This window comes from Apteryx rowi, unplaced genomic scaffold, assembly GCF_003343035.1.
Source record: "Apteryx rowi isolate R43461 unplaced genomic scaffold, aptRow1 scaffold_29, whole genome shotgun sequence".
NCBI classification, from domain to species: domain Eukaryota; kingdom Metazoa; phylum Chordata; class Aves; order Apterygiformes; family Apterygidae; genus Apteryx; species Apteryx rowi.
Window position 1 is genome coordinate 483,771 of NW_020449307.1, and position 25,641 is coordinate 509,411.

At 41.1% G+C, this 25,641-nt stretch overlaps 1 protein-coding gene across 2 annotated transcripts in view; it reads left to right on the forward strand.

Annotated features, from left to right (window-relative positions):
• DPP6 (dipeptidyl peptidase like 6) overlaps positions 1-25,641 on the forward strand; it is a 437,043-nt gene that overhangs the window by 252,280 nt on the left and 159,122 nt on the right. For both annotated transcript variants that reach the window (XM_026069252.1, XM_026069253.1), the window contains exons 2-3: positions 223-337; positions 9,035-9,133. In XM_026069252.1, the coding sequence (XP_025925037.1) occupies positions 223-337; positions 9,035-9,133 (214 nt within the window). The remainder of the gene's footprint in view (positions 1-222; positions 338-9,034; positions 9,134-25,641) is intronic.

Below are 25,641 nucleotides of genomic sequence, written 5' to 3' on the forward strand. Positions count from 1 at the left end.
AGATATTTGTTTGACCCCTTGTGTTTATTGGTCATGTAATCTGATGTGGGATGAATTAAATTAAAACCACAGTGTATTAGAATGGCATGAGCTGTATTTAGCTTCCCTGCTTCCACTGTCAGGGCCATGGAGTACATGGTGTGGTTTTACGAGAATACCTTGCTGTTTGTTTCCTTGTCTAAGCACCTTTGCTAAATGTTCACTTTCCTTTGATATTTCTAGGAGCTGGTGGGGAGTAATCCTCCACAAAGAAACTGGAAAGGAATTGCAATTGCCTTACTTGTTATTCTCGTTATCTGCTCCCTGATTGTCACCTCTGTTATACTCCTGACGCCAGGTATTTATCACCTTTAACTCACTTTCATTCTGTTTTTCCTCTGTAATTTCACAATTCTAAAGGCAAAGGGATTGCGAAATGATTGCAAATTCAACATCAAAGAAATCATCCTTCCTGTTCTTTAGCTTGATGTGACATTGAGTTCAAGACTTTCTCAGGTAGATTGGTTTAGAGTTTTACATTTTGAGTGAAAGACTAGGGCAACTGAGCTGAAGACACCGGGGTGAAACTTGGTTGCCAAAACATAGACAGGAAGTGTCAGTTTAGATACCCAGGGTATCAGCCACTAAAATAGCACTATTCTAAAATAGCACTAGATGCTTATGTTTAGGCACTTGAATCCCATCCCATTTGCCTGTGTATTTGACTGATTTTAGATCAGACCTTAATGCTTCAGCTCTACAAATCAGTTCCAGATAATTATGTGCTAGATAGCACTTCTCAAGAGCAAATAATTTGTAACTTCCCAATGAGAGATTCTTTAAGTTAATCCTATCACCAAGTTTCAGCGATGTTCTGTACACATAACCTCTGTAAATTCCTTCTCACAGTAGCTGCTGAGGTTGTAGCCTTGCAATTTAATGTGATATCATTCTGATTATTGATTATTACATATTTATACAGCCTTGTACATCTCCGAGACTAGTTGCAGAGTGGAAATAATGGGCTTTTGTGGCTCTGAAAAGCTTGCGATCTGGATAAGAAAAGGCAAACAAATGAAAGACAAGGCATAGAAAAAATAATTCAGTGTCACAAAGGGTTAGAAGCTACAAACCATAGGAGAAGGCAGAAGGTTCCCTGCAGAGAGGTTTAGAAGAGAAGAAACAGGGATCCTCCCTCGATCTGCAGGCGAGTGGTCCTAGGGGACAGCGTGATACAAAGTACTGAGCAGAGAAGGGGAGCGGAGACGGGAAGAAATGAAAACAGTAGGAAGAAGAAGAGCATAGGGTGATGAAGTGACAAAGAAGAGATCTAAGTTGTGAGGAAGAAGTTTATAAGAGCTTGTAGTACGTGAACTGACATGCAGTTCAGCAAATGTAGCCTATCTTCTCTGACATAACTCTTATTCTACAGTCCTGCTGTGCAGTAGACAGTGATAAAGTAAGAAATACAGGACTTCACTGAGTTAAATTTGAAAATGAGTGAAACAATCCCTATGTTATCTTTTTGGTCATTTAACTTCATGCTGTGTGCGGTTTATTTCCTGCTATCCTGAAGTTTTCAATGTCCTGCAGAATCTGGTGTTGAGTCCTTGGCTGATATAAACAGACATAGCTTTAACTATAGTGATGCTGTTTTGAAATACAATGGGGACCTACCTCTTGCATTAAAATTATATAACTGCATTAAAGAACTTATCAGAGTAGAATCTGGAATTTTCAGCTGAGTTGGGGTACATTTGCCATTTCTGACTGTCATGCCAGACAGTAATTAAATTAATTAATGTTAAACTTTTATTAAGATTTTTCTTTAAATTGCTTTCACTAGGGATCAAATTTAACACCTTTGGACAGTGCAGTTCATCTAAATGTACTCTCTGAGGTGTTTTGGGGCATGGTCTGTGGACTGTAATCCCATCAGGTAAAATTTACTTGCAGTGATGAATATTGTCCCTTCTCCATTAGATATGGAAATGTTATCTTTTATTTTACAGAAGGGTAGTCCAGACTTTTCAAAAATGAATGTTGAATCCTAGATTCCTAAATTCATATTTAGGGCCTTCAAGAAGTTGTCAGTGGTTCAGATAAATCAGACTGCATAAATAAGAACATGGTTACAGCTCCCACTTAAGAGCAGATTTGCATATAGATGGTTACATGGGCAGAAGCTTAAATATACCTGCACAGTCTCAAATACAGCCTAAATCAGGAGTCCTTCTTTTTCCATGACCACCTGTAATAAAGATTTTTTTTGTAAGGGTGTCATATGATGTGGAGTCAGAATAAAATCTGTTGAAGATTTAGCAGCTCTGGTTTTAATTCTGGGCTCAGCATCGGCTTCATGCAGGACTTCTGAATCTTGCTCCAACTTCTCCATAGAAGAAATGACACATAAAATCCACTAATGACTGTTAAGACTGGAGATACTGCAGTGGTGTTGTTGAGGTAAATTCCTCGACAGAAAAGTTGTACTCAACATTGAGACCCTGTAGTTATCTTCTGAAGCAGTGTACTCTAATTTTAAAAGACAGAAGTAAATATGAATTATTATGATGGCCTTCTATTTTATGTGGTATGAAATGGGAATGTGAAATACACATATTTAGTATTATACATGAAATTCACTTGTGTATTTTTGTGTTTATATTTGTATGTGCATACACAAAGACATTGTCTCTTTGGGATGTATATGCATATACACATAAATCACACAGTTATTAGTATGTACTTAGCAACAACTCCAAATAGCACCTTTGAGAGAGTCTCTCTGTTTAAATCTTTGGAACACCCAATGTCATTTTCTTTGCTAAATTTTCATGGTTTCTGAGATTTCCAGTTACCCGATTTGCTCAGACTGGGTTTGGATTGGATTTTCCCTGCTGATGTTTCAGAATCTTCTCCCACATGTGAATACAAAAAACTCCAAGCTCAATACTGTCTGTTTTTATTATGGATCCAGACTGCTTCATGGTGAGACTCTGCCAAGGATAAAATCAGATAGTTTAAGTTGCTGCTGTGGCTTGGCAGCAGCGGAGTTCAGTCTTCTCCTGGGCCACTGGCCCTGGAGCTTGTTACAAGGACACACTATGGCACAGGGTAATGGGAGGCTCATTTCACAGGCATTGCCTGCCAGTTGGTGTTAAGTGAGACACTGAAACATTGAGACTGGCTTGGCAAACATAACAAGCACTGCATTGCTAATCCTAACTGCGGATAGTACTTCCCAACAAGGTAGGAGCGGGGAAAACCTAGGAGCCTGTCCAAAAGGGGAAGAGGAGTCTGCACTTACCTGCCATAAAATAGTTCACTGGAAAGAGATATGTTTATCTTTTCGTAGCCAAATTGAAAAATAAGTGATAAATATTTGATTTAGAGCAGAGGAAATGACAGGGGGACAGCGAAGGAAGGCAGTGAAGCAGCTCTGTGAATGTGAGAAGCTGCTGCCAAATGTAAGAGTAGCATTGGAAAAAAAACCTCCTAATTGAAAATGTCTCAGGCGGGGTGAAGAAGTCTGGCATGGGCAGAACGCAATGCCTGACAGTACTTTACAATTTTTAAGTCTTTTTTCTGATGACAATGTTGGAGTTAAACCTGATGCTGTCCTGCTAGCACAATATCCCTTTTCCTTTTACCTCTGATTTCCCCGCTAATATCTGTCTATAGTGGCCATCTCACTGGCTTGGAAGCCATTCTTCTTTCAGTATTTTGCCATTGATTTGAAGGCCTTTTTTCCAGTGCTACACTAAGGCATGCAATGTAGAGATGCTTTAAAACCAGTGATGAACATCATGCAATGCCTAAAGAGAGTAATTTGGGGCATGACTGGAATACAGTGCAGAATGCAGGCTTGAAACCTGTGCTCACGCAAAGACAAGTGGTTAGCTGGACCCATATCTTGCATCACGGTGGCGGGTTTCCCCTCCACTGTGAAAGTCTGTGCAGTGTCCTGCAAAAGAAAGAGTGAGTGGTAGAATGAAGAATGGGAAAGGTCTGCTAAACAGAGCAGTTACTGATTAAGCTATTTAATAACTGAGGAAAAGGGATTTATATATCTCCTTGAGTTTCTTTTGCAAATCAGTTCACACCTTTAAAAAGCTTTTAACTCTGGATTCAGCTTCAGAAAGGCTGAATTTCCTACTAGTTTGAGTTTCTTAGAAGGAAGACACTCACTCTGCTCAAGATTAGCTCCTAAACTGTGAACACCATTCTTTGCGTGCAGGAGACATTGTAATTACAATAGCAGTGCTTTATTGCTAGCTAATACTTTGATCTTATTTTATAAAACCCTAATAAAATTTCAACATTTCTATGATTTGTACATCTTTTGATAGTCTAGAACAGCATTTTACAAAGAAGTAATGACTGGTGAAAGCTTGTATTTAATTACACTGTAGTATACTGCATGCATGCAATTGCCTACACTGACGGAGTCTGTCGTGTGGGGGTGAGTCCTGCCATTCCACCCACCTTGGAAAAATATGAGGCTCTTTATATAAATGATAAAAGTGTGGGACTGAGCCTTTCCTAACTGATGGTTGCTCACTTGTCACAATATGTGATAACTGTATGAGTCCTGTCCTAGAAGTGTTGTGTGTGTATTTGTATAAACACACCCAAAAGCTAATATTTATGTGCGTACACACCCCTGACCCCCATCAAAGTTAAAGAGAGGGTCAAATTCTACAGAAATGTTGATGCAAAACTCCCCAAATTCCATTAGACATTTTGCTTAGGAAAAGGCTGCTGTCCAGGGCCCTCTATTTGGAAAGTGAGGCAAGCAAGGACTTTGTGCACCTCTCTTCCTGATATTTAAAGCTTTGTGGAGATACATATCAAGTTTGTTCCTTTCAAATCTGACCTTTAGCTGAAAAAAGAAAGAACATCCCATTCCATATTAAAATTTTAACAAATTTTGAGGAAACATTTTTCACAGAAATGGTGCTGTAGATAGTCATTGTACAGCATTAATTCACAGTACACTGTCAGACAGCCAAATGAATTGCCCAGTTAGCTCAGCGTGACTTTTGCTAGTCAGGAGTAGCAAGGAAATATCCTTCTGTGACCAGCTGTGCAAGTGTTTAATTTGTTTATTTTTAACTGTTGTATATGAGTGTTTATTATACACCATTTAAAAGCAGGATTTGACAAAAAGGAGAAAGGCTGCTTGTTTGCCTTGTCCCAGACACACTCCTTTTTGGGTACAGTGAAGTCTGCTGGAGGGAAGAAGGGGATCTGCCTAGAGATCAAGTAACCGTGGTGAGGCGTGAAGGAAGCTTCTGGCATGCTGCGTCAGGCCTGCAGAGAGGTGCACGCTCACAAACACACATATAGATGGGCTTGCAGCCTGTAATAGCTGGAGATGTGTGAGAAAAGCATATGACACTGACCTGTAGCTGAACCCCAGGGATGGTGGAAAGAAAGGTGGGCACCCAAAGGTGACTGAAAAATTGTTAACCATCAAGCAGCCTCTGAGCATTGCTGGAGTCGAGAGGAAGCTTGAAGGAAAGGTATTGCAAAGGCACAACAGGCAGGGAGGTCTGCTTCTAACCCTTCTCCTTTTTGCTCTGTGTTTTGTGAGTCTTTGTTCCGACCTGTGTTCTGGAGTGCAGGGTTTTATCAATTCGACCCATGTCCTTCTGGGTGTGCTGACTTCAAGAAAGAGGTGCAAACAGATGAACCTAAAAACTCTGACCCACTTAAGGTTCCTGTCACACCTTTAAGGTTTTTAACGAAAATAAAACGGAGGAAGTTTTCACTTTGTTCTCTCAGCATATATTTGTGCTGTTGCGTCCATGGGTTTTGACTTGACGATCAAGTCCCAAGTTCTTTGATCACCTGCACCGCTTGTGTGCTGCTGTGCAGTCAGCACCTGGTTGGCATGTGGCATCTGGGTCCTCTCGTGGGGGCGTATGAGTGCAAAGGAGGTGTTGACACATGCTTCATCCTCTCCCTCCCTAAATCCAAGGAAGCTCCAAGGTCTCTGCAGTTGTGTGTGGACACAACTTGTGCTCACCAGCTGGCTTAGACACACTAAGGTACGCTCAGAGACTGCTACTCAGGACAGCATGGACAATTTGAGATCCTACAGTTGCATTTCTTCCTCTGCAGATATTTCCATGGGGGTCAGAGGAATGGAGACGGCATTCTTAAGGAATGCTCCAGCTGACCTATGTGTTAGATGAGAGGTCAATAAACCTGAATTTTTCACTAAAAATCATTGACTTCTTTTTTTCTCCCCAGCCCTATGACAGAGATTCATGTTGTCCATGGTACATTACAGGACCTATTGCAGCTGCTATTTTGCTGGAGACAGTAACAATCTCAAACAGAAACGTTTCCTGCACAGAAAGAGTGAACGAGAAGGGCTTCCCACCCTGCCCCATCCCTAAACTCCAGCACAGACCTTCAGTTGTGTCTGTCCCTAGGACCGTACCAGGGGGAATAGGGTGTCAATATCAGGGTATAGTTTCTTCCTTGGTGTGACTTCTTGAGAACTGGTGCCTGAACCAGCTGTAAGCCTGGGGCAGCATGTGGGCTGTGAGAGTCACGCTCTGCACGGCCCGAGCTCACTGGGTCCCCAGCGCTAGGACCTTGTGTCATGGTGGGAACTAACTGTAACAGTTTCCTGGAGTTCCTCTGACCCATATTTTCCCTTTTAATAAATCAGATTATGCCGAAGAACTTGGCATAACATTGTTGCATAGAGGGATTTGGCAGACAATTTGTATTAGTGTGTTTCGTTCCTTTGGAAGTCCAATTGAGCAGTGTGATTGAAAGCTCAATCAGGCTTAAAAATATGAAAATTTAAGAATATGTTATATTTTGGTAAAAATAATAATTTATATTAAAACACCTTTTAGTGGAACAAGACATTTTTCATAGTTAGTTTTCAGTGCTTTCAGGTAGCTCAGGAGCTTCAGATTAATGAAATAAAATAGACTTTTCTTCTGGAAAAAAAAAAAAAGCCGCTGCAAGGAGTTTGTTTCCACTGTTTCTAATCACCAGTGTGTTCAGTCACTGTAGCAAGTTTAGTACTAAACAATGTTAAAGATACTTAAGGCTGCATGACACCAGTCGACCTCAGGCACTGGGATGCTGTAGTGATGAGAGACACTGAAGCACAGAGACCTGTTGTGGAAATACTCAGGATGTGGCTTAATCTGCTTCTTTAAAGAGCAAACGTGTTTAAGGCTGATTGAAAAGATTCCATGAAAATATGTTTTAGTAAAAAATTGAATGTTCAAAACAAATTATTCATAAAAAGTGACTGCTTGTCACACACAAAAAATACAGGCAGGAAAAAAAAGGAAAGGATATGTTAATCAAAAAGAAAATTGTGGATTTCAGTTTTTCTCCAGAAAGTTTCAGCTCTTGACAAAATGAAAATCCATTTTAATATTAACTAAACACCCAGTATAGGATTCTGCGATGTAATGTACACACTCTTCATCTGTAAGACCCAAGAATCCGTTGATTTAACATATACACTTCAATTATAGGCTCAAGAACCTCTGTTGTGTTTATATAACCGTTATATAACAGAGAAGTGGTGATAGAAATGAGAATTTGCTTTGCTACAGGAAAAGAGGCTACCTGTGGTAAATGTCAAGTGGTTAATTTTGTGCCTTGGTTTTATTCAGTTCGACTCACGAGTACTTAGTCTCAGCAGTATCCTAGATGAGACTGATCTTCTTGTAAGAATAATATAAATACCGACAGAGAGATCAGCTCTGCGTTTTCTTCAGACTGTGCTTTGCCTCAGAAATCTCTTGGCAGCTGCTGGCTGAGTCACGAGAAATGCGAGCGGACGCACRACCTGCTCTGGCTGGATGATCGTGCGGCGTGTGACACTGCACGCTGCGACCAGAAGACTTTCAGGACGGAAAATATCTAAGAGCACCCTTGAAGGTGGTGCCAAAGAAAGCARGACTTTTAAGCTTGAACTCCCCTTACGTACCTGTTATTGTGTCCCAGAGCACCGTTGGATGTGACTCATTTAATAGCTTGTTTAAAAATTCTGCAACCCCATGAGCTACTTTCTAGTATTCTTTGGTTTTTGTAATAAGTAACCACGCTTTCAGTCTTGAAATTGTCATTGAATAGTTGTATACAGATTGATACCTGTATTCTTGTTGTTCCTATATTGCACAAGACTTTAAGATGACTGTATGAAGGACAGCAGAAAGGGACATAGTAAGCATATCATTACAGGGGAAGGGGAGCGTGCTACAGAATGGAGTAAAGAAGGGTGGATGAAATGAGGGACACTGTCCATTACCAGTTGATCTTCCAGAATGTGAAAATTGCAGTCTGGTTTTTCAATTTAAAAAGCTGTCCAAGTTTGCATGAAGCTATTGTGTTTGCCAATGAAGTTGTATATCCTTTTGCTAAAAATGAAGATTATTATGGGCCAGATATCCACCACCTACGGATTTAGGGATACGTCTCACAGGTTTTTCAAAAATATCTATGCAGTTAAGTGTCGGATTCTCATTGAAAACCTTTCTCAAATTCCTAAAATAATCCATCTGCAGCTTTAGAAGGCTAAATACATCTGCAAGTCCAGTCCTGTGTGACATTTTTTCAGGAAATAAAAATATAAATTCTGAAAGCTAGGTTACTTTTTAGTTTCTATTGATTTAACTAGTAGTTTCAGAACAGTCCTAATGTTCAGAATAGTTTTAATACCCTTCAGGATAGTCAGAATTGTGTAGAGCTATGGCTTTTTTTGCACTTTTTTTTAAAATCTTTTTTTTATCAGGGTCTGTTCAAACACATGTGTTTTGGACCGCATCTTGGTCTTTTTGTAGTTGTTGTGTCCGGGCTTAAACAGCCAGGAGGTAATAGTAAGATGCTTTCTAACCGTGAACTACGAGGTGGTTCTTTCATAATACTGACAATGTAAAGGGGCCTATGCATGGCAGAAAGCTTAGTGTGTCATTTCCAAATGAGATATGATATGGCACTCATAGCTGCTGTATTTTCAGATACATCTCAAATTAGAACTAAAAGCTGTTTGCTTTCAAATGTTTTACAGTTGAAGATAACAGCTTGTCTCAGAAGAAGAAGATAACGGTGGAAGATCTGTTCAGTGCTGATTTCAAAATTCACGACCCGGAGGCTAAATGGATAACCGGTGAGTTAGACCTGAATGCGCTGCAATGCCTTCCCTTCGCTTATTCGCTCTCTAGGTCCCTCTTTTTATTTTCTTCTTTACTCCTTCTGTTCTTCCCTTTGATCCTGAAATTCTATCCTCAGATTTCCTATTCCAGCTTTCCTCATGATAAATATGCAAACACCATTGCTCTGTTACTGTTTTTTATGCAAGAATTCCCCCCGGGCTCACGGCTGTGCAGCGAGAACCGCAGCCATCGTCCCAAAGAGCTTCCCGAACTCGGTAGGCGATGGAGCAGGTGGTTGGAAGAAGTGGCTGGAGCACTATCACAGGCATTATTTTACATAAACAAATCTTCTGGTTTATATTCCCTCATCAAAACATTTTTTGCCAGCCGAGAGGTGAAGTGTTGCTTAGCAACTAGCAAAACAGTGGTCCAGCAGCAGCTGGGCCAGATCTCGCACGCCGGCCATGTGCTCTTTTCATCCTATGTTGCTGTATGTTTCCTAGTCAGGGGAAAACAGAATAATCCTGGAATTAATGCAGGCAGTATTTGCTGGAGTAGATCTGTTCTGTGGGTGTGGATTCCCGCTCCCGCTGGAACTTGCTGCAGTCTGAATAAGCTTTGGCTGAAATAAAATGATTTCTGGTATGCCATTCATTTACGTTCCAGTCCAGCTTCTATTATTAGCTAAGTTATTAGTCTTTCGAATTTAGTGGGGAATTGGATCAAGTCCTTACCTGTGCTTGGCTTTCCTTGTCTGTTAGGCCCACTGAGAACAATTTTAATACCTGCAATGAAGAGAGAGAGCGTTAAAAGGCTGTGCTGAATTAACGCGTTCCCCAGTCACCCTCAGCACAGCTGGCTCCAACTTCTCCCACCAATTCAGCTATGCACTTCTGGTGGAGAGGTGACTGCAGACGATATGCATCTTCACAAACACACCTGCTGTCAGGCAGGAGCTCTTTTCGAGGTTGCATACTCTAAGGAACGCTGCTCCCCATAACCACTCTTTGTGAAGAAAGAGAATGGAAATATTAGCTGCACTGCGGGTGGCAATTATTTGTTTAGCATTCTTCTTTAGGCACTGGTGTCCCTAATGGCCCTAATGAAGGAAGAAGTGCTTTACTGAGACCTTTGTTGCTAATTTTTTATTTGGTAGGGTATGATGGAATGATAATGAGTTAAACGTACTTTTGTGGGAACTGAGAATGAAGTGTCATCATGAACTGTTTATTACCTCCCCCTCTGACGACTATAGCTTTTCATGGATACAAGGGTTTTTTTTCCACAAAACTTCAGTCTTCTGCACAAATGCAATATTCCTGTGTTTTTCCAATTAAGATCACACACTGGCACCATGTACACTTTTATTAAGAGTCCAGTAGTGTCATGCTTTAAACTCTGTCTCCCTCCTCCTGTGTGCTCTCGCTGACTCCAGTGCAACTTAGCATCAATCAGCCTTGCTTGATCTGAAATTACTAATGTATTATTCCTGTATAGGATAAAATACAAAGTAGTATTGTGCAAACCCGTATCAATATTTTAAAAGGATTTGTCCTGCTGCTGTACTACTAATGCCACACATTCTGATTTTACTATATCTAGAGAAATTTCATGAAGCCAATAGTAATTCTCTAGATTTACCCCAGGATAACTTAGCTTTTAAGGACAAAACTCTAATCTACAATGCCATTCATCAAAGGGCCCAAAGCCATTTTACAACATTAATTACATTTTTGCATTATAGTTGCTTTTCACAGCTCTCTGTAGCTGGGTAAGCGACAAGATCTTGATTAAGATCACTGACAACTGAGATGAAAGACCAGTAGCCCTGATTCCCAGGCACATGTTCCTACTGTTCTAATGTTCTTAGTTTTTTAAATACAAATGAAAGACTCTGAAAATGCCTAAGCCAAACTAGTAAAACTTGGTGCAACAAGAGTACTGCAATGGCATAGCAGAAAAATTGTATGTTTAAAAGTAGGACCCAATGGGCAAAATGAGTTTAAGCTCTGTGGGGCAGCAGCACAGTTCTTAAAATCTAGTTAGTTGTAGTATATCCTTGTTCCCCTTCTGCTGTTAATTATATATCAAAATACTGCGGTCATTCAGAGAGCTGCATACCAAACTGCAAAATGCAATCATTTTGGCTCCTTTCAAATCTACATTTCCTTCCTTTTTTCCCTCTTTATTTATTTCTTCCCTTTATTGCAGAAGATGGGAGTTTGATAGCCTCACCAAAGATGAAGCATGCTGCATGTTTAGGAGTATTTGAATCATCCAAGTGATTCTCTTCCAAAATAGTTCAGCCAGTAAAATATCTGTGTTCTTTCAAGTAAGTGAGGGGCTGATTCAAACCCACTGAAGGAACAAAGTCTTTCCTTTGACTTCAGCAAATCTTAGACCGAGTGTTAAAATTCCAAGTTACCTCTATTCAGGATGGCACTTAAAACCATACTGAAAGCTCACTGAAATTGCTGGGATGCACTGATGTTGAAGCATTTTTTTTTGATTTGGGGTGGGCAAGTGGAAATAACATTTCCAATCAATAGCTATGTCATTCCATTGATTTCAAAGGATCTAAGAAAAGGATAATCAGGTTCAAAGTTGACATAACTACATTTCCAACGCAAAGACTGCAAGATTTCCCTAAGCTTTCAATAGTGACTTGAAGCTGGTTCATGGATATGTTTGCATCCTTTTTATTGGAACTGCTATTAAATTTACTGGCATAAAGTGGGAGATGAGCCAAAAATGGAAATTTGTCTGAACCTCCTACAATTTTTGTAATGCTGCTGTAAATTCAAATTCCAGTTTGCATTTTTATCTGGTGGTTTAGGGAGAGGAAGGAATGTTTTGTTTAATCAGCTGCTGCTTTTGGCGTCTTCCACTGCGGCAGTCATCATTGTCACTGAATCAGTAAGAGCGCCACAGAGCGGAGCAACACGTTCATAGGCCAGAATCGATTGTTCCAGAGTTTGTTTTTGGTTCCACTTCTTCCAAGGATTGCTGTTGCTTGGACTTGCCCCATAGCATATGTTAACCCTGGATTTATTGTGAAGGTTTATGTCTTCAGGACAGTGTAGAAGATGACACAGCAGTATATATAGTAGATACATAGCATAGGATGTTTGAGATGCTACTGGTGATCAGATAGCACACCATGACATCCGCCTTTCCTAGCAATCCAACCACAAATCCAAGCTGTGGCTCTCCTCCAGATACATCTATTCAATTCCTCGTCTCCTGTGCTGCTCTATTCATCATTCAGTACATCGTATCCTGCGTTGTTCTATTATCATCCTCTATTGTGAACTTTCCTTAACTGTACAACTATAATTATGTTGTCCATATGCTAAGCATGCATGCAAGCTCCAATTATCAGCTGTACTATGCTCATTTCATACTGTGTATCTTTAAATGTTGTATTTGGACATTTCCTCGTTTGCATATCCTCCTCCGTACAATATCACAAGTGTCCTGCGCACGCCTTTTGTTAGTCCTCTTGTGAATGACAGATGGCCTGCTCGTTAGTCTAGTCTCTAACTGCTTATCAGTTATGCTCAAGTGCTGCATTACCTTGTAACTAGATTTCGCAATTATTAGGCTTTTCCTGTATTCCTATAGTCTGTGGTTCTGATAGAGGATTTTAGCTCACGTTTCTGAAAATCTCACTGCGATTCTGCAGTGTTCCCATAATGGTGGACCAAAACCAGGATAAACACAAGTGCCAGTGTTGGATACTGCAGAACAGCTCAGTTGTCTGATTTGTCCTGAAGACAGTAACCGTTGCCTGAACATGATGTGAGAAGCAGGTCGGATTATGAATGCTTTCTCTGAGCCGCAGTGACTTCTGTCAGCTTTGAATCTGGCTTCCCGTTTTCTCTTCCCTGCCCCTTGGGATTGCAGGAGCGGTCGTCCTTTTTCACAGGGAGGCAGTATGCTACCTGATGTCAAAAAAGGCAGTAAAGACTGAATTGCATGCACCACTCATGGAGAGCTATGCCTATCTTTTATTTTCTTTGTACTTAATGGAAAATACATTTTGCCCACACTGAAAGTGCTTTGCTGCTATTGCTATTAGAAAAATATAATAGCAGCCTATAATATACTGCCCTTGGTTATTGTGACTGATTGGGTGCAACATGCCACTGTTATTTCTTGGACGATATTTTCTAGCCTTCCTGTTGGCATCTTGCAAGACAGAGTGCATATAGCAGTGGTTGCTGCCAGGGGATTTTTGGCTGTATGTTAGTGACTAGAGGCTCCAACAAGGAGTGCGTCTCCTCTTGCTAGGCACTGGCCAGTCACGATGAGACAGCCCTTGCACAAAAAAGGCTATAGTCCAAATAAAAAGGGTAAGGAGTGAAAGGAGAGTGCAATATACCCATGCAGTGAGGAGCACCGAGGCATAGAAACACCAAACGACATGCTCAGGGTCATAGGAGGTTGACTAAAAAATATCTGAAAATCAAGCCCAGCTGTCACAGGTCCCTGCCCAGCTCACTTAACCTGCAACATTGGCAAAATATTGTTTATTCTTACCCAAAGAGGAGTAGAGGGTAAATTAGCAAAAGGTTCTGAATGCCGTTTTCAGAAATGTCTTAGTTATTTGGAAACCTGCCTGGCAGTGAGAGCCAAAACCACTCCATGTCTAGCTTCTGAAAATGGCAGTTAGTCTTTTATGTCAAAAGACCTTCTGAAAAATATACTAATAACTAATATCTAGGTATAGTAGAGTGGTCCTTTTGTCTGTAATACTGAACCACATATGTTTCACTGTATGTTTTACTAATAACATTATAGAATCTTTTTAAGCCTAATATTGAATTTAATGACCTAGAACTAATACGTTTTATTTACCATGCTGAAAAAATTGTCTTGTAGTAACTGAGGTAATTTATTTCAGTTTACCTTTAATAATACTGCTCAGATCAACAAACTTAGATAGCCCAAATGCCCCCAAGCCTATTCTGGGCAATGTTAATTCATTGCACTGTATTGATAAAAGCACCGATGCATTTCAAATGATGCGGATGTGGAGTAAATGAATTATTTATAGTTTGCTTCACATAGATATCACAAATTTTGTAAGTGCTAATATTTTTCATTTTTAAAAAAAGGTTTCTGTTAAGGTGCTACTTTTACAGCCTTGAAGACTAAAATTACATTGTTAGAGAAATATAACATGGTTAGCTGGAGTGCAGGCTTCTTCAGACTGCTGATCCAAGGGCCAAAAAATTGGCTGTGGACTAGTGACCATCTAAATTGTAAAGCAGTGGGTGCCTTTCCCTTGACATTGTTGGGCTGCTGGAGTGAAAGAAAAAATCATCGTCCTGAGTTTGTCGCCAGAGGAACAAATTCCTTCTCCTTGTGCAGTGCAGTTTTCAATCTCGTGTATGTTTTTGATCTGCATTAGGAAAGGGGTATACATCAGTGCAGATGCCCTTGAATGCAGGCGCTGCAAGTTTTGGGCCACACGCTCATCCCAGTTCTCAATTTATGTTAACTGGGTGTAAACTAGGAACCGCTCCCAGGTGTTTATCTTAGTATAAATCTAGTGAAAGCATAAATGGAATTGGGTTACTCTTTCTGAATATTTGCTTTGTTTCCCAGCTTGCTGAACTAAAATCCCAGTTAATTATTCTCAATATATTTTAAGTTTATGTTGAAAATGGTTTAAAAGAAAGGATTTAATGGGCTTAATGGTTCAAAGAAATCTTGTCCCACTCCCAAATCTGGTGTGCCAAACATCATATCCTAGCTAGTGCTTTGGCTTTGCAAATGTCCTTGAAATATTTTCTGATATAAACAACTAGTTTTCTGGTGCACAGCACATCTGTTCATGGCATTTAAGGTTTCAAAGAACTTCCAGCCCTTAACTGCAAGGAACACCACAGATCCCCACAGCCTGGAGCAGCTGTATGGGCAAAGTGCTGAGGTAAAGACAGAGCAGTAAAGGAAAACACTGTGCTGATTAGAGGAAAGAAGGAGCAACGGCTGAAGGAGGGCTCCAGTCTAGCAACGTGTAGGAGTGTGTGGCAGTGCTGGACACACACGTCCATGGGCAGAAGTGGCTAGGGTGGCATTTGGAAACTGTGGGTTGTGATTAGTGAACATATAGATGCTATTTAAGTAGGCACATAGCAAACTTCCAGGTAGTGCTGGTGGCAATGGAAGTGTCCATGTGCTTTAAAGATGGTTAATTGCTACTCTCAATCCAAATGCTTTGCTGATGTCCTATGTTGCCAAAACAATAAATAATTTGTCTAGACTGTTACAACAGGAAAGAAGGGAGCAACCTGTTAAATCATTAGAATCATAATTTAGATTTTAGACCTCATCCTGGACAGATCAGTCCGTGCAGGGTGTTACAGCAAACAAGCACATTTATAGCCGCACTGTGAGTGCCACCACCCAGTCTCTGGAGCAGAAGCAGTGCCATGGGCTCACTTCTGCTCCTTGCAGGTTTAGGTAGCTTTCATGACAAGCACATTTATTGTCATATTTATTTCTGTTATTGTAACATTCATTTCTGCAAGTAATGAAATACCTACTTTTGAAAAAAACATTCTTGGCGCTGCAATACTTACATTAGAGTATTTAAATATATTTAAATTCGAATGCAGCAAGAGAAGACAGTAAGAAAGGAGTAATAACAGAGCTCTGGAGTGAGCCTGGGCTGCAATAGTAAAGACAGACAACCTTTTACACTTGAGAAGGCCAAGATTTTCATGTACCTAACCCTCTATTTAGGAACTTCCACTGGTAACCTACTTTCTCCAAAGCCTGCTGAACACTGACCATTCCTCCCGGTGTCACTGACTGCTGTTGAGTCTCAGCAGCTCTGAGTTCAATGCCCTACTGAGGTACCAAAACATGACTCTAAACACCCACTTTTTAAAAAACGTGGCGTCTGACATTAGATGCAATACCTTTGCATTGCTGCTATGTCACTGCATCGCACCAGGTTGAGTGAAGAGTCTGATCTGAGGGCAGGAATGGTGGCGTGAAGGTCACCTTTGGAAAGTGAGATGGAAGGGAGGGATGAGGAGGGCTTTGGAGGAGCACTGTTGAGCGGTGTGAGAACAGGCTGCGGAGTCACTGGTGGGAGGAGCCCAGGAAACACAAAAGTGCCCTGCACCCACAAAGCTGGGATGTGAGAGGAGGCGCAGGGAGACAGGCAGGGCTGGAGCTGTGAAGAAGGGTGACAATGAGACTGCAAATCGGGAAAGTGATGTGAGAAATGGCTTAATCACCCAAGACTAAGGGCTGGAAAACATATTCGATTGCTCGGGGGATTTTGTAGAGAACAGTTAGCAAATCAAAGAGGACTGGAAGAGGAAGGACGTGGCCTAGAAAGTCACTTTTGGTTCTAGTTGTGGCACTACGAACACCCACTTCTTGCAACTACCTAATTCCATTGCCATTGATTTTTAAAAGAGAGCAGAAAGAATATACCTCCTCCCTACAGGCAACTTGATGGTAACACTTTTACGTGTTGGAACAGAAAGCAGGTTTCCTGTACTTTTTATAGCCCTTAGCAAAAACAAATTCCCCATTTCGCTTTCAAGCCCAGCTCCTCTAAACTTAGTGCTTTTCTCTCAAAGTAACTCAAAAATGAGGCAGTGCCTCCTGCCGCGAAAGTGTCTGCTAGCGAGGAACAGCTATCTGGGAATAATTTGAAGTGGTAACAGGTGTGGAAGCCAGGAGCGCTTTCCGAGCCAGGGCTCTTTTGTGTGTTAAATTTGTTTGCAGATTCGAGATAAAAATCCATGAAAATTAAGTAGAAGCTTTGTTCCTCCCCATCCTCATCCTTTATGCTGCACCTGGATGCACAGCAGTGTCCCCATGCTTTACATGATGTGGTCTGGCAACGCCGAGTGGGTCCAGGCAGCATTCGTGATTATGGAGCGCTCGGGCTAGTGGCTAATGCAAAGCTGCTGAATTCAGTGCTGGGCCCCTTTACTGTGCCAGACAGACAGAATTATTGCAATTGCACCCAATTCACAGAGGGGAGCCTTTTTATTAAAAAAAAAAAAAAAAAAAAGGAGAGCAGCAGGATGGGAAATGGGAAAGAAACGGCACTCTGCCATGGGAAGCTACTGCATCTGTGGGTGGCTTTTGAAGATGCAGCTCACATCAGCAGTGTTTCTGCTGTTAAAGGAAAAGAGACACACACACTGGTTCTGCCTCTGTGCTTAACAGTTTGAATTCAGTTAAAAAAGGATCCAGTTTTTCTTCTTTTTCGTACTGGTTTGAAATCAAAACCAGCTGCTCTCAGAGCCAATGTAATTGCACTGGTTTTACAGGGAAGTAACTGGGAGAAGGGTTTTTAACTAACACACAGATAGAAAGCCTAATCCAGACGAGCAATTGCATGTACTATGTGCAACTGATAGATGCACTTACCCATTTACCCTTGCAAAGTTGGTAACTGTGAGCTGCCAACTGCCCCCAGCCGTCAAGTAAGCAGGTGCCAAAAGTGGAACTGGTGTCACAGAAATTGTTTTCAATATGTCTTTGCAAGGATGGTTGTTATTGCAGCCTGGGTGGTTGAATTTGTACTTGTTTCCTTTGGCTCTTCAAGGGTGTATAGCACTAAAGGGAGAGAGGAGGGAGCAAAACAAGGAAGACTGGACTAAGGGTGGAAAAGCTTTGGGAAAGCGAGCATCTAGGAAAAAGCAGCTGGAAGAAATGAGGTGCATAATTACAGGATGCGCTGGGTGAGAAACAGATGCAAGGGGAGAGCGTAAAGGAGTCATGGTGAGGAGTGATGATGGAGAAAGGAGAGCTCTGCAGGGTGCCTGTCCTCTCGCTAAGCAGCTGATCCTGGTTATGCCAACATCCTGCTGGGATCTCCGGTGGGGATTTCCAGGACGGGTTATGTCTTTAGGCTAGCTCGTCGTCAATCTTTAGATGCCTTCTTTTTTGGAGGAAATCTGCACTGGTAACTGGCTTACTTTTGCTTGCCTAGGCAGCCAATGTTTCACTTTTCCACACCGCCTGACCCCTTTTTGATTCTTTGTTGAAGACTTTGGCTTGGTGCAAAGTGCATTTTCCTAACTCAGTAACTGTCACTGAGCTTGCTCCACTGCTCTTAGACATTTGTTCAACACGGAGTGCTTACCAAGGATAATTAGAGCACTACGTATTCTTCCACTTGCCCCCTGTTAACGAACATTAAATAAATATATGCAGAGATACAGTAATTTCTTAATTCAGAGATGAAAATATTGTACATTTGGTGATTAAACTTTGTATCAGATATTTGTAATTGAAAATTCAGCAGGCAAAGATTTACTTACCTAACAAAGAAAATCTTGTGAGTTTGGATCTCCTGGCCGTATTCAGCTGTTGAACATATTGAAGCAGAACTTTTTTTTTCCTTTGAAGAAATGGTACCAGCCTTCCATAACTCATTAACTGAAAATTAAAATTAAATGATTATCGCTGATCAAGAGAACATACTTCTACTTTGAAATGTAGATATGCAAATCTCTCTTCAGTGAAAAATCAGTTAAGAACAGAAGAGACCAAAGGTTTGCCTACACCAGTATTCTGTTTCCAGGAGTGGTGATAAGTGCATGCACAGGCAAGAGGCGAGCGCGTGTGATCATCCCCCGTCTGTCCCAGCTCCACACTCGTTTTTCCCAATCCTCTTGTGGTTTGACTATTTAGTAGCCCAAAATATATTTATCTTGCAAGTTACTTGTCCAGTGTCCTCGAGTCTGCGTAATTCTCTTGCATCCACCGTGTTCTGTGTTAAGGAGTTTCACAGTACCCGTTGCGTGAAGAACTAGTTCCTTCTGTTCACTTGGATGTTTGTTCCCGTTTGCTTTGCTTGGTGGTTTTTAGTTCTGGTATTGGAATACACAGTAACCCCCAGCTGTGCTCATGATTTTGACAGACCTCTGATATATTCCCACATTCAGTTGTTCCTCACAATGGAAGCTGATCCATACCTTGGACCATCCTTGTCCTTTCTTGAGCATTTTTTATATCTTTTTGTATTTTTATATCAAACATATCATATTTGAGAAGATGGGATCAGAACCACACACGAGTATTAAATAGAAGCATCAGGGTTTGACCTCCTAAGTGTGTTAAAATGACTTGGGTTTCATGACATTTTAAGGCAAGTGTATTCATAAATATAATTTGTTTGACTACAAAGAGAAGGTAGATTTTGCACTACATTGGAGTAAAATCTGCATGTCCCTGTATCAAATTACACTGCGCTGAGTGGCCATAGTGCCATAAAAGCATGCAAAATAATGCCCCAGCATGGCTTTCACAGCTTGATGTGAAACCAGTGCTGGTTCTGTACTCATGGCTGTGAGTTTTAAAACTGCTTACTTAGCTAACATCTCTTTCCATTGCCAGGAATGGGGTCTCTGGTAGAAAAGGTGATCTTGTAAGTGACTGTGAAGCAGAAGTTGCCATGCATGATACAAAATAATCCCTGAGTTAAGTAGTAAAACACCTCTTAAAAAAACACTTCTAGCCTCCAGCTTATCAGGAAAAGAACTCAAGGTAACACAAGAAGTGTGAAGAAATGAAAGAAGGAAAATAAAATGCAAGGAAAAAGACAGTGGAGAAAAAATGCCTAAAATATTTGATTGATGGAGAGAAAGATTGCTGAACACGTAAGCAGAGCCTGTATGGCCAGGCAGGGAGTTAGCCTTTACAATGCCACCAGCTTGGTATAACCTCCAATTTTCATTTTGCTCCTGCACCTAAAGTACCAGTTTCTGGGGACAGGTGGTTTACAAGAATGCTCACTTTAATTCAAAAAAAGAGTGAAATAAAGCCCAAAATTTTTAGTTCTCAAGGACATTATTGAAATTACATCCAAATGACTCTCCAAAGACTAAACGAATCTGGAATATAAATGAAACAAATACAATGTTTTATTTGATTAGAAAAGTTATTTAAATAATATCAGGTTCTTCTGAAGCCTTAAGCCTGATTTTTCAATCCTTAAGGTTTGTAATAATTCACAAAATTGAGATAATCAGCTTCAAAGCATATTAACATTGCAGCAAAGGCAAATTATAGTGGCACAGATGGTAAAAGTGAACAAAATCAAGAAAAAAAGGCAGTGGGAAATTTTGTAAACTCAAGACAAGAAAGGGAAAAAAGTTTCAACACAAAAGCAAATCTGGAATAAAAAAGGCAAAATTATGGATCTGCCATTTATATGATGGTTCTTTTGGCATTCACTGGACTTTATTGTGCTTATAAAAGTGAACAGTACCTTGCAGGAGTGATAAATCCTGCATTTCCAAGAGACGTTGGGATGGTTGCAGTTATGTTCAACATGGTCATGTGTGCTGTGTAAGTCAGTCCAGATGTTGCCCGGAGATGTTGGCCTTGCCACGCATTTGCTGTAGGAATATCTGACTCCAGTGGTACTTTCCGGTGGATTGACAAGTGTCTGCAAAACTTTGACAAATGTAAAACATCCATCAATTCTGCCCGGGCAAAGTTTCCAGAAAGTCTTCATGTCCAATAGTCTAATCTATTATCACCCTAATAAATACTCATTCCCCGATTGGCAGTCAATTTTCCTATTTCCTGGTGAACAAGAGCCCATACAGAAAAGCCGCTGCTGGAGCTGGCACGGGTTGCTCACCCAGTTGGCAGTGTCAGCAGAAGCTGGGGCCAGCGGGCCTGAGCCGTTGTCTCCTCCACACCATAAGAGGGTTAATGCGTATAAGCCGGGTAATGCAAAGACGTTTCCACTGTGTTTATTCTTATTGCTTCAATTGATGGGCTGACTCATTCTACAAGATGCATTTCTTGGAAGGCTTATTCATAAGTCAGGATGCTTATTAATAATTTGGAAGTATCTTTTCTTTCCTTATTCTTCTTCCTAGTGGGAGTGTGGGGTGCAAACTGTGACATTAAAAAAAAAAAAAAGTGTTCTTACATTCCCCCAGCCTTCTTTTAATATCAACGAGAGCATGTGTTATGTATATTTATTCCATATTCAGTATTTTCCTTCTTCCAGGCTTTGTTTCACGGGCAACATTTGTGTGAATTTTCTATTACCTTTTGCCTGGAAGCATCTAGCTGAAACTGAACTCGGTAGCCTACATAAGATATGGCCTTAAAACCAGTAAACTGTTAACCTTTATTCTTTATTTATTATTTCTTTTTCTATTTTTAATTCCTCACAAAGGGAGATATTTTTATGAGTAGAATTATATTCCAATAATTGTCATATTCCTATTTTGTTTTTTTTCCTGATGGGCACAGAATGGCTGACATGGCCATATTATCAAGCCAGTATAGATTTGAGTAGGGAAAACAGGGGAGGATTTGTTAGAATTCTATATTTTGTATTTGTTTTTCTCCCTTTAGGGCAGGAAAGGGAAAACTTATGATCAGTGTTCAGTTGCAATCAATTTGGTTTAAGGGAAACAATACTGGACTATATTCAGGAGAAAACAATACTGAAAATAGCATGTTTTAACCCAGTTTGAGGGACACTATCACTTTGATCACTACAGTGAATTTTGGTTGCTCCATCAAGATAGATAGATTGTGGTGGGAATAGAAAAGGTCCAGAAAAGGATAAAGAACATGACAGAAGCATGGAGAGGTACCATAAAAAGAAAAAAAAAATGGCTGGAGTGACAAAGAGATGATGTAAGGATATAGAAAATAATGAAAAACATAAAGAAGTCACTTTCCTTTGCTTGAATAAGACCAAAGGGAGTTCTGTGGTTATAAAGCCACCTGCTGAAAGTTGTTAACCCAGGGAACCCACTGAGAAGATATTTTTGGACAAAGTGTTGATCAGGATTCAAAAACAGACCAGTCATTCTTTTGGTAGAGCCCCCACTGGGGTCTTCCCACCCGGACCGTGGAGCTAGCAGGGCTCTGCAGCAGCCAGTGCTGCTTTTCTAGACTGATGCTGCCTAGCATTAGCGGCAGAATAAGAAATTCAGTTAATCATTTTTCTGATTTGATATGAGGTTTCCTGTGGGAGCAGGCCTGGTCAGCGTAGGCAAAGAGATTTGAGACTTTAAGGGAAAACTATATACTTAGCTGATGCTAATTTTTTCATTCTCTCATTTGCTGTTAATTTAAAACCTATTAGCTTGTATGCATAATTGCAGACTGTTCCTCCCAGTAGCCATCCATCCCCTTGCACTTGGTTACAGTGAATCTCTGTTACCCTTTCAAGTGCCTTTCATTGCTAGGTCCTCTACCTGCAATCGTATTCAATTATTTATTGATGGTTCTTTGCATGTGTTGAACAGGTTTCCATAGACTCTGTAGAGCAGTGCCCTCTTGTGACTAGTCCAAAACCAGAAACCACAGACTGGTAACCGAAACGTATAGAATGTTGTTACATTTGATGTTTTATCTGCCTGCATTTTCAAAGGCTTTGAGTTCGAGTGATGACTACATCTCTTTCAAATTTCTTTTACAACGGGGCTTCAACACAGGCATAGAGAGTGCCACAGGCATGCCTTAAGTGATTAGTTAGTATAAAAGGGATCATGAAATGTTGCACACAAAGGTAATTAAAACCTTAGCCAGCACTATATAGACACCATCTAATTTGCTTGTTAATATACAAAGATCTCATTCAGTCTGTACTGAAATTTCAGTACTCTGTCCGTGATAATAGTAACAAAAAGGAAAATAACTACTTTAAGTGTTCTTTGTCACAGCCACCAACAAGTGTAATTTGGTTGGGGGCGAAGAGCAAGAGACAAGGAATTGCACAGAGGAATTAAGGAAGCAAGCTGTGGGGTCACATTTTAATGAAAATTTATTCATAGATTCCTTTTCTTCTCGGGTGTCAAATGGATTATTACATTTATGTGCAACAAAGCCAGGCTAAACGAGGCAGATAAGACCTGGTGCTTTGGGAAGGGAAGACAGACGTCGCCGCGGGGCTCGGCTTCAGCTGGCCCCCCGGCACAGCAGCGCTGCAAACGCGTGCCAGCCGCCTTCGTCGAGCTGGCGAGGGCGGCGGTGGCCGCGAAGGAGTGGCCCCTTGGGCTGTAACGTGAGCTAGCAACTAGTCCCGAAGGAGCCCTTGAGGTTTTACACCGACAGGCAGTCCCCAGTACAGCCCGGGCCGCTGCGTGTTTCGGGCTGCGATACCCATGCTAGCCAGATACCGCTAGCCCAGATGCACGCTGCGTGTTACCTGATGCACACTGTTTATTACCTGCGCTGCTTCGTTTTGCTGTTTAGACAAACAGTCAGATTACGAAAAATATGTGGGGCTTGCATAAATGCAGCAGGGATCATTTCCTTGGAAATAAGTCGTGTGGGGATGAATTGCTTTCGGCCTATGCTGAATGCGAGATGTTTCTGGCAGGAAATCAAGGTGATGACTGTAATCTGGATATCTCCAGCTGTCTGGCCTCTGGTAACCAAGGACCAACCTCACTGCTGCTGCTGTAAAGTCTAGGGTGCGAAGAGGCATGTGATGTGAACCCAGCTGGGTTGGGAGAGAAGGTGGCAGAGCATTTTTGCAGAAGGCTTTGCAACTCTGGAATATGCCAAGGTCAGCTCAGAGTGCCCTGCAAAGTCCCCATGCCGCTGCTGGGTATTATAGTGAGGTGAACTGAGGGTAGCAAGCAAGAAGATGCATCTTTTTTCCTGTTGTTATTAGGATTCTGTAGCAGTTTTATAATGGGGATAATTTGCACTGGATGGAGTTGAAATGGATTTACTCTTGAGGATTTCCTGTTCATCTTTCTCCTAATTGCAGTCTCTTGCATTCCCCCCCCCCCCAATGTGTGCTATAAAAGCAGATAGAGGCAGGGAAGAGGAGTTATTTGAAGCAGAAACGAGTTCTCTGTTTCTCACACGGACTTCAGCTTTTCATGCCTGTGCCACCGCGCCATGGTCTGTGCCGACAGAGTTCTCAGATTAGGGCTCTTTGAAGCAGAGTTCAGTCTAGCAAATGAGAGGCAGCAGCAGAATTATTTCTGGTTTCAGATTTGGAACTAAAATTTCATAGGTGTGGACAGTCTGGATTTCCAGCATGGTGCTGAGGCCTTCTCTCAGCAAGGCAGAATAATCTTTTTTAGTTTGGATCTTGAAAAATCTGGGATTAGACAAAAAAAGAGAAACAGACTAGTATTACTGATTTTTACAGTTATAAGTTTTCCCGGGACTCAGCCTTCTTAGAGCTTTTGACAGGTTAATTTACAAGCTTGCTAGAGATACACATTGATAGGGGAATTTTCCTGAGCTATGATTGTCTTTTATTTTGCTGGTATGACTGTAAAAGCACTGTATGAGTGTGCCAAGTACAAGCTGCTTTGAAGCGACGAGCAATTAAAACTATTTCTAGCATAGTAAAGCACACTCTATCATGTCGCACTTACTTAATATACCAATGCAATGTGTTATACAGCATTTAGCTACATTACGCTAAATCACCTACTTAAAAAAAGTTTTCCTTTTAGCCTCTCACGTAAAAAAAAAAGTGCTAGAAGCAGTAGAAGGATAATGACCAATAATGGCAGAAAGATAAAAATGGGATTTCAGTTGTCTCCTGGAATTAAAGTGATGTTGTTAAAGGCAAGCTGCTCTCCGTCCCCTGTTGCTTCCTTGCATCAGTATCAGGAAGGATAAGAGACTGTTGCTGATTTCTGCACTGCAGATTAGCAAGGTGGAAATAACAGGAACTGCTGGTGAGGGCGGGTGGATTTAAGACAAAGAGCAGTGGCAGGGACGTTGGTGGGTGACTGATGCCCGGCTCTGTAAGACCCAGCCTAAGGACCAGCTCTCCCCAGCACATGGGCAAGGGCGAAGCTGTGGGCGTGGGACTGGGATTTCGATGCCTTTCTCCCAACACATCCACCACCCATCCTCTTTCCCTCCCTCTCTCTCAATTATTCCAGCATCAGTTTACTGCAACACCAGGGGACAGGGAATGGGGAGTCTTTTCTGCATTTTCTCTCTGGGAAACAGCTCAGTACCAAAACAGGCTTGGCTTGTGCTTTGGGTACTGAATTTCAGATTCAGTTGTTTATGGGTACATGATATAAATATCAAATAGATGCATTGCAGTGAGTCTTGAAGAACAAGAGATCATAATAGTAAAAGCATCATTGAAACACTCTTCTTTTCTACCTGAATTTGGGATTGAATCTGTCTAGCCTTGAATCTGATTTTATTTTGTATTATATTCTCTATAGTTAAGTTTTACAGCACTTAGGGACTATGCATGGTCTTAGCATCTGTCGACCATTTATTGCCCGTGCTGTTCTGAGGAATAAAACACACCTGCCCAAGGGAATGCAAGTTTGAGGGGGCCTGCTTTCATTATTATGCAAACCTTCTTGGCTTCAGTAAGGCAGATACTGTCCTAAGTGAGTAAATAATCCTGCAGGCTTAATAAATAAGATTAAATTTCCTCTTTCATGAAAGCAAAGTAAAAATAGTATTTCTCTAAGCCTGCCTGGGCTTGTCCTTCTCCCTTGTTACCCCTTGTACAATAGTCAATCTTTTTCATCCTATCTGATACGCTTTGCTAATC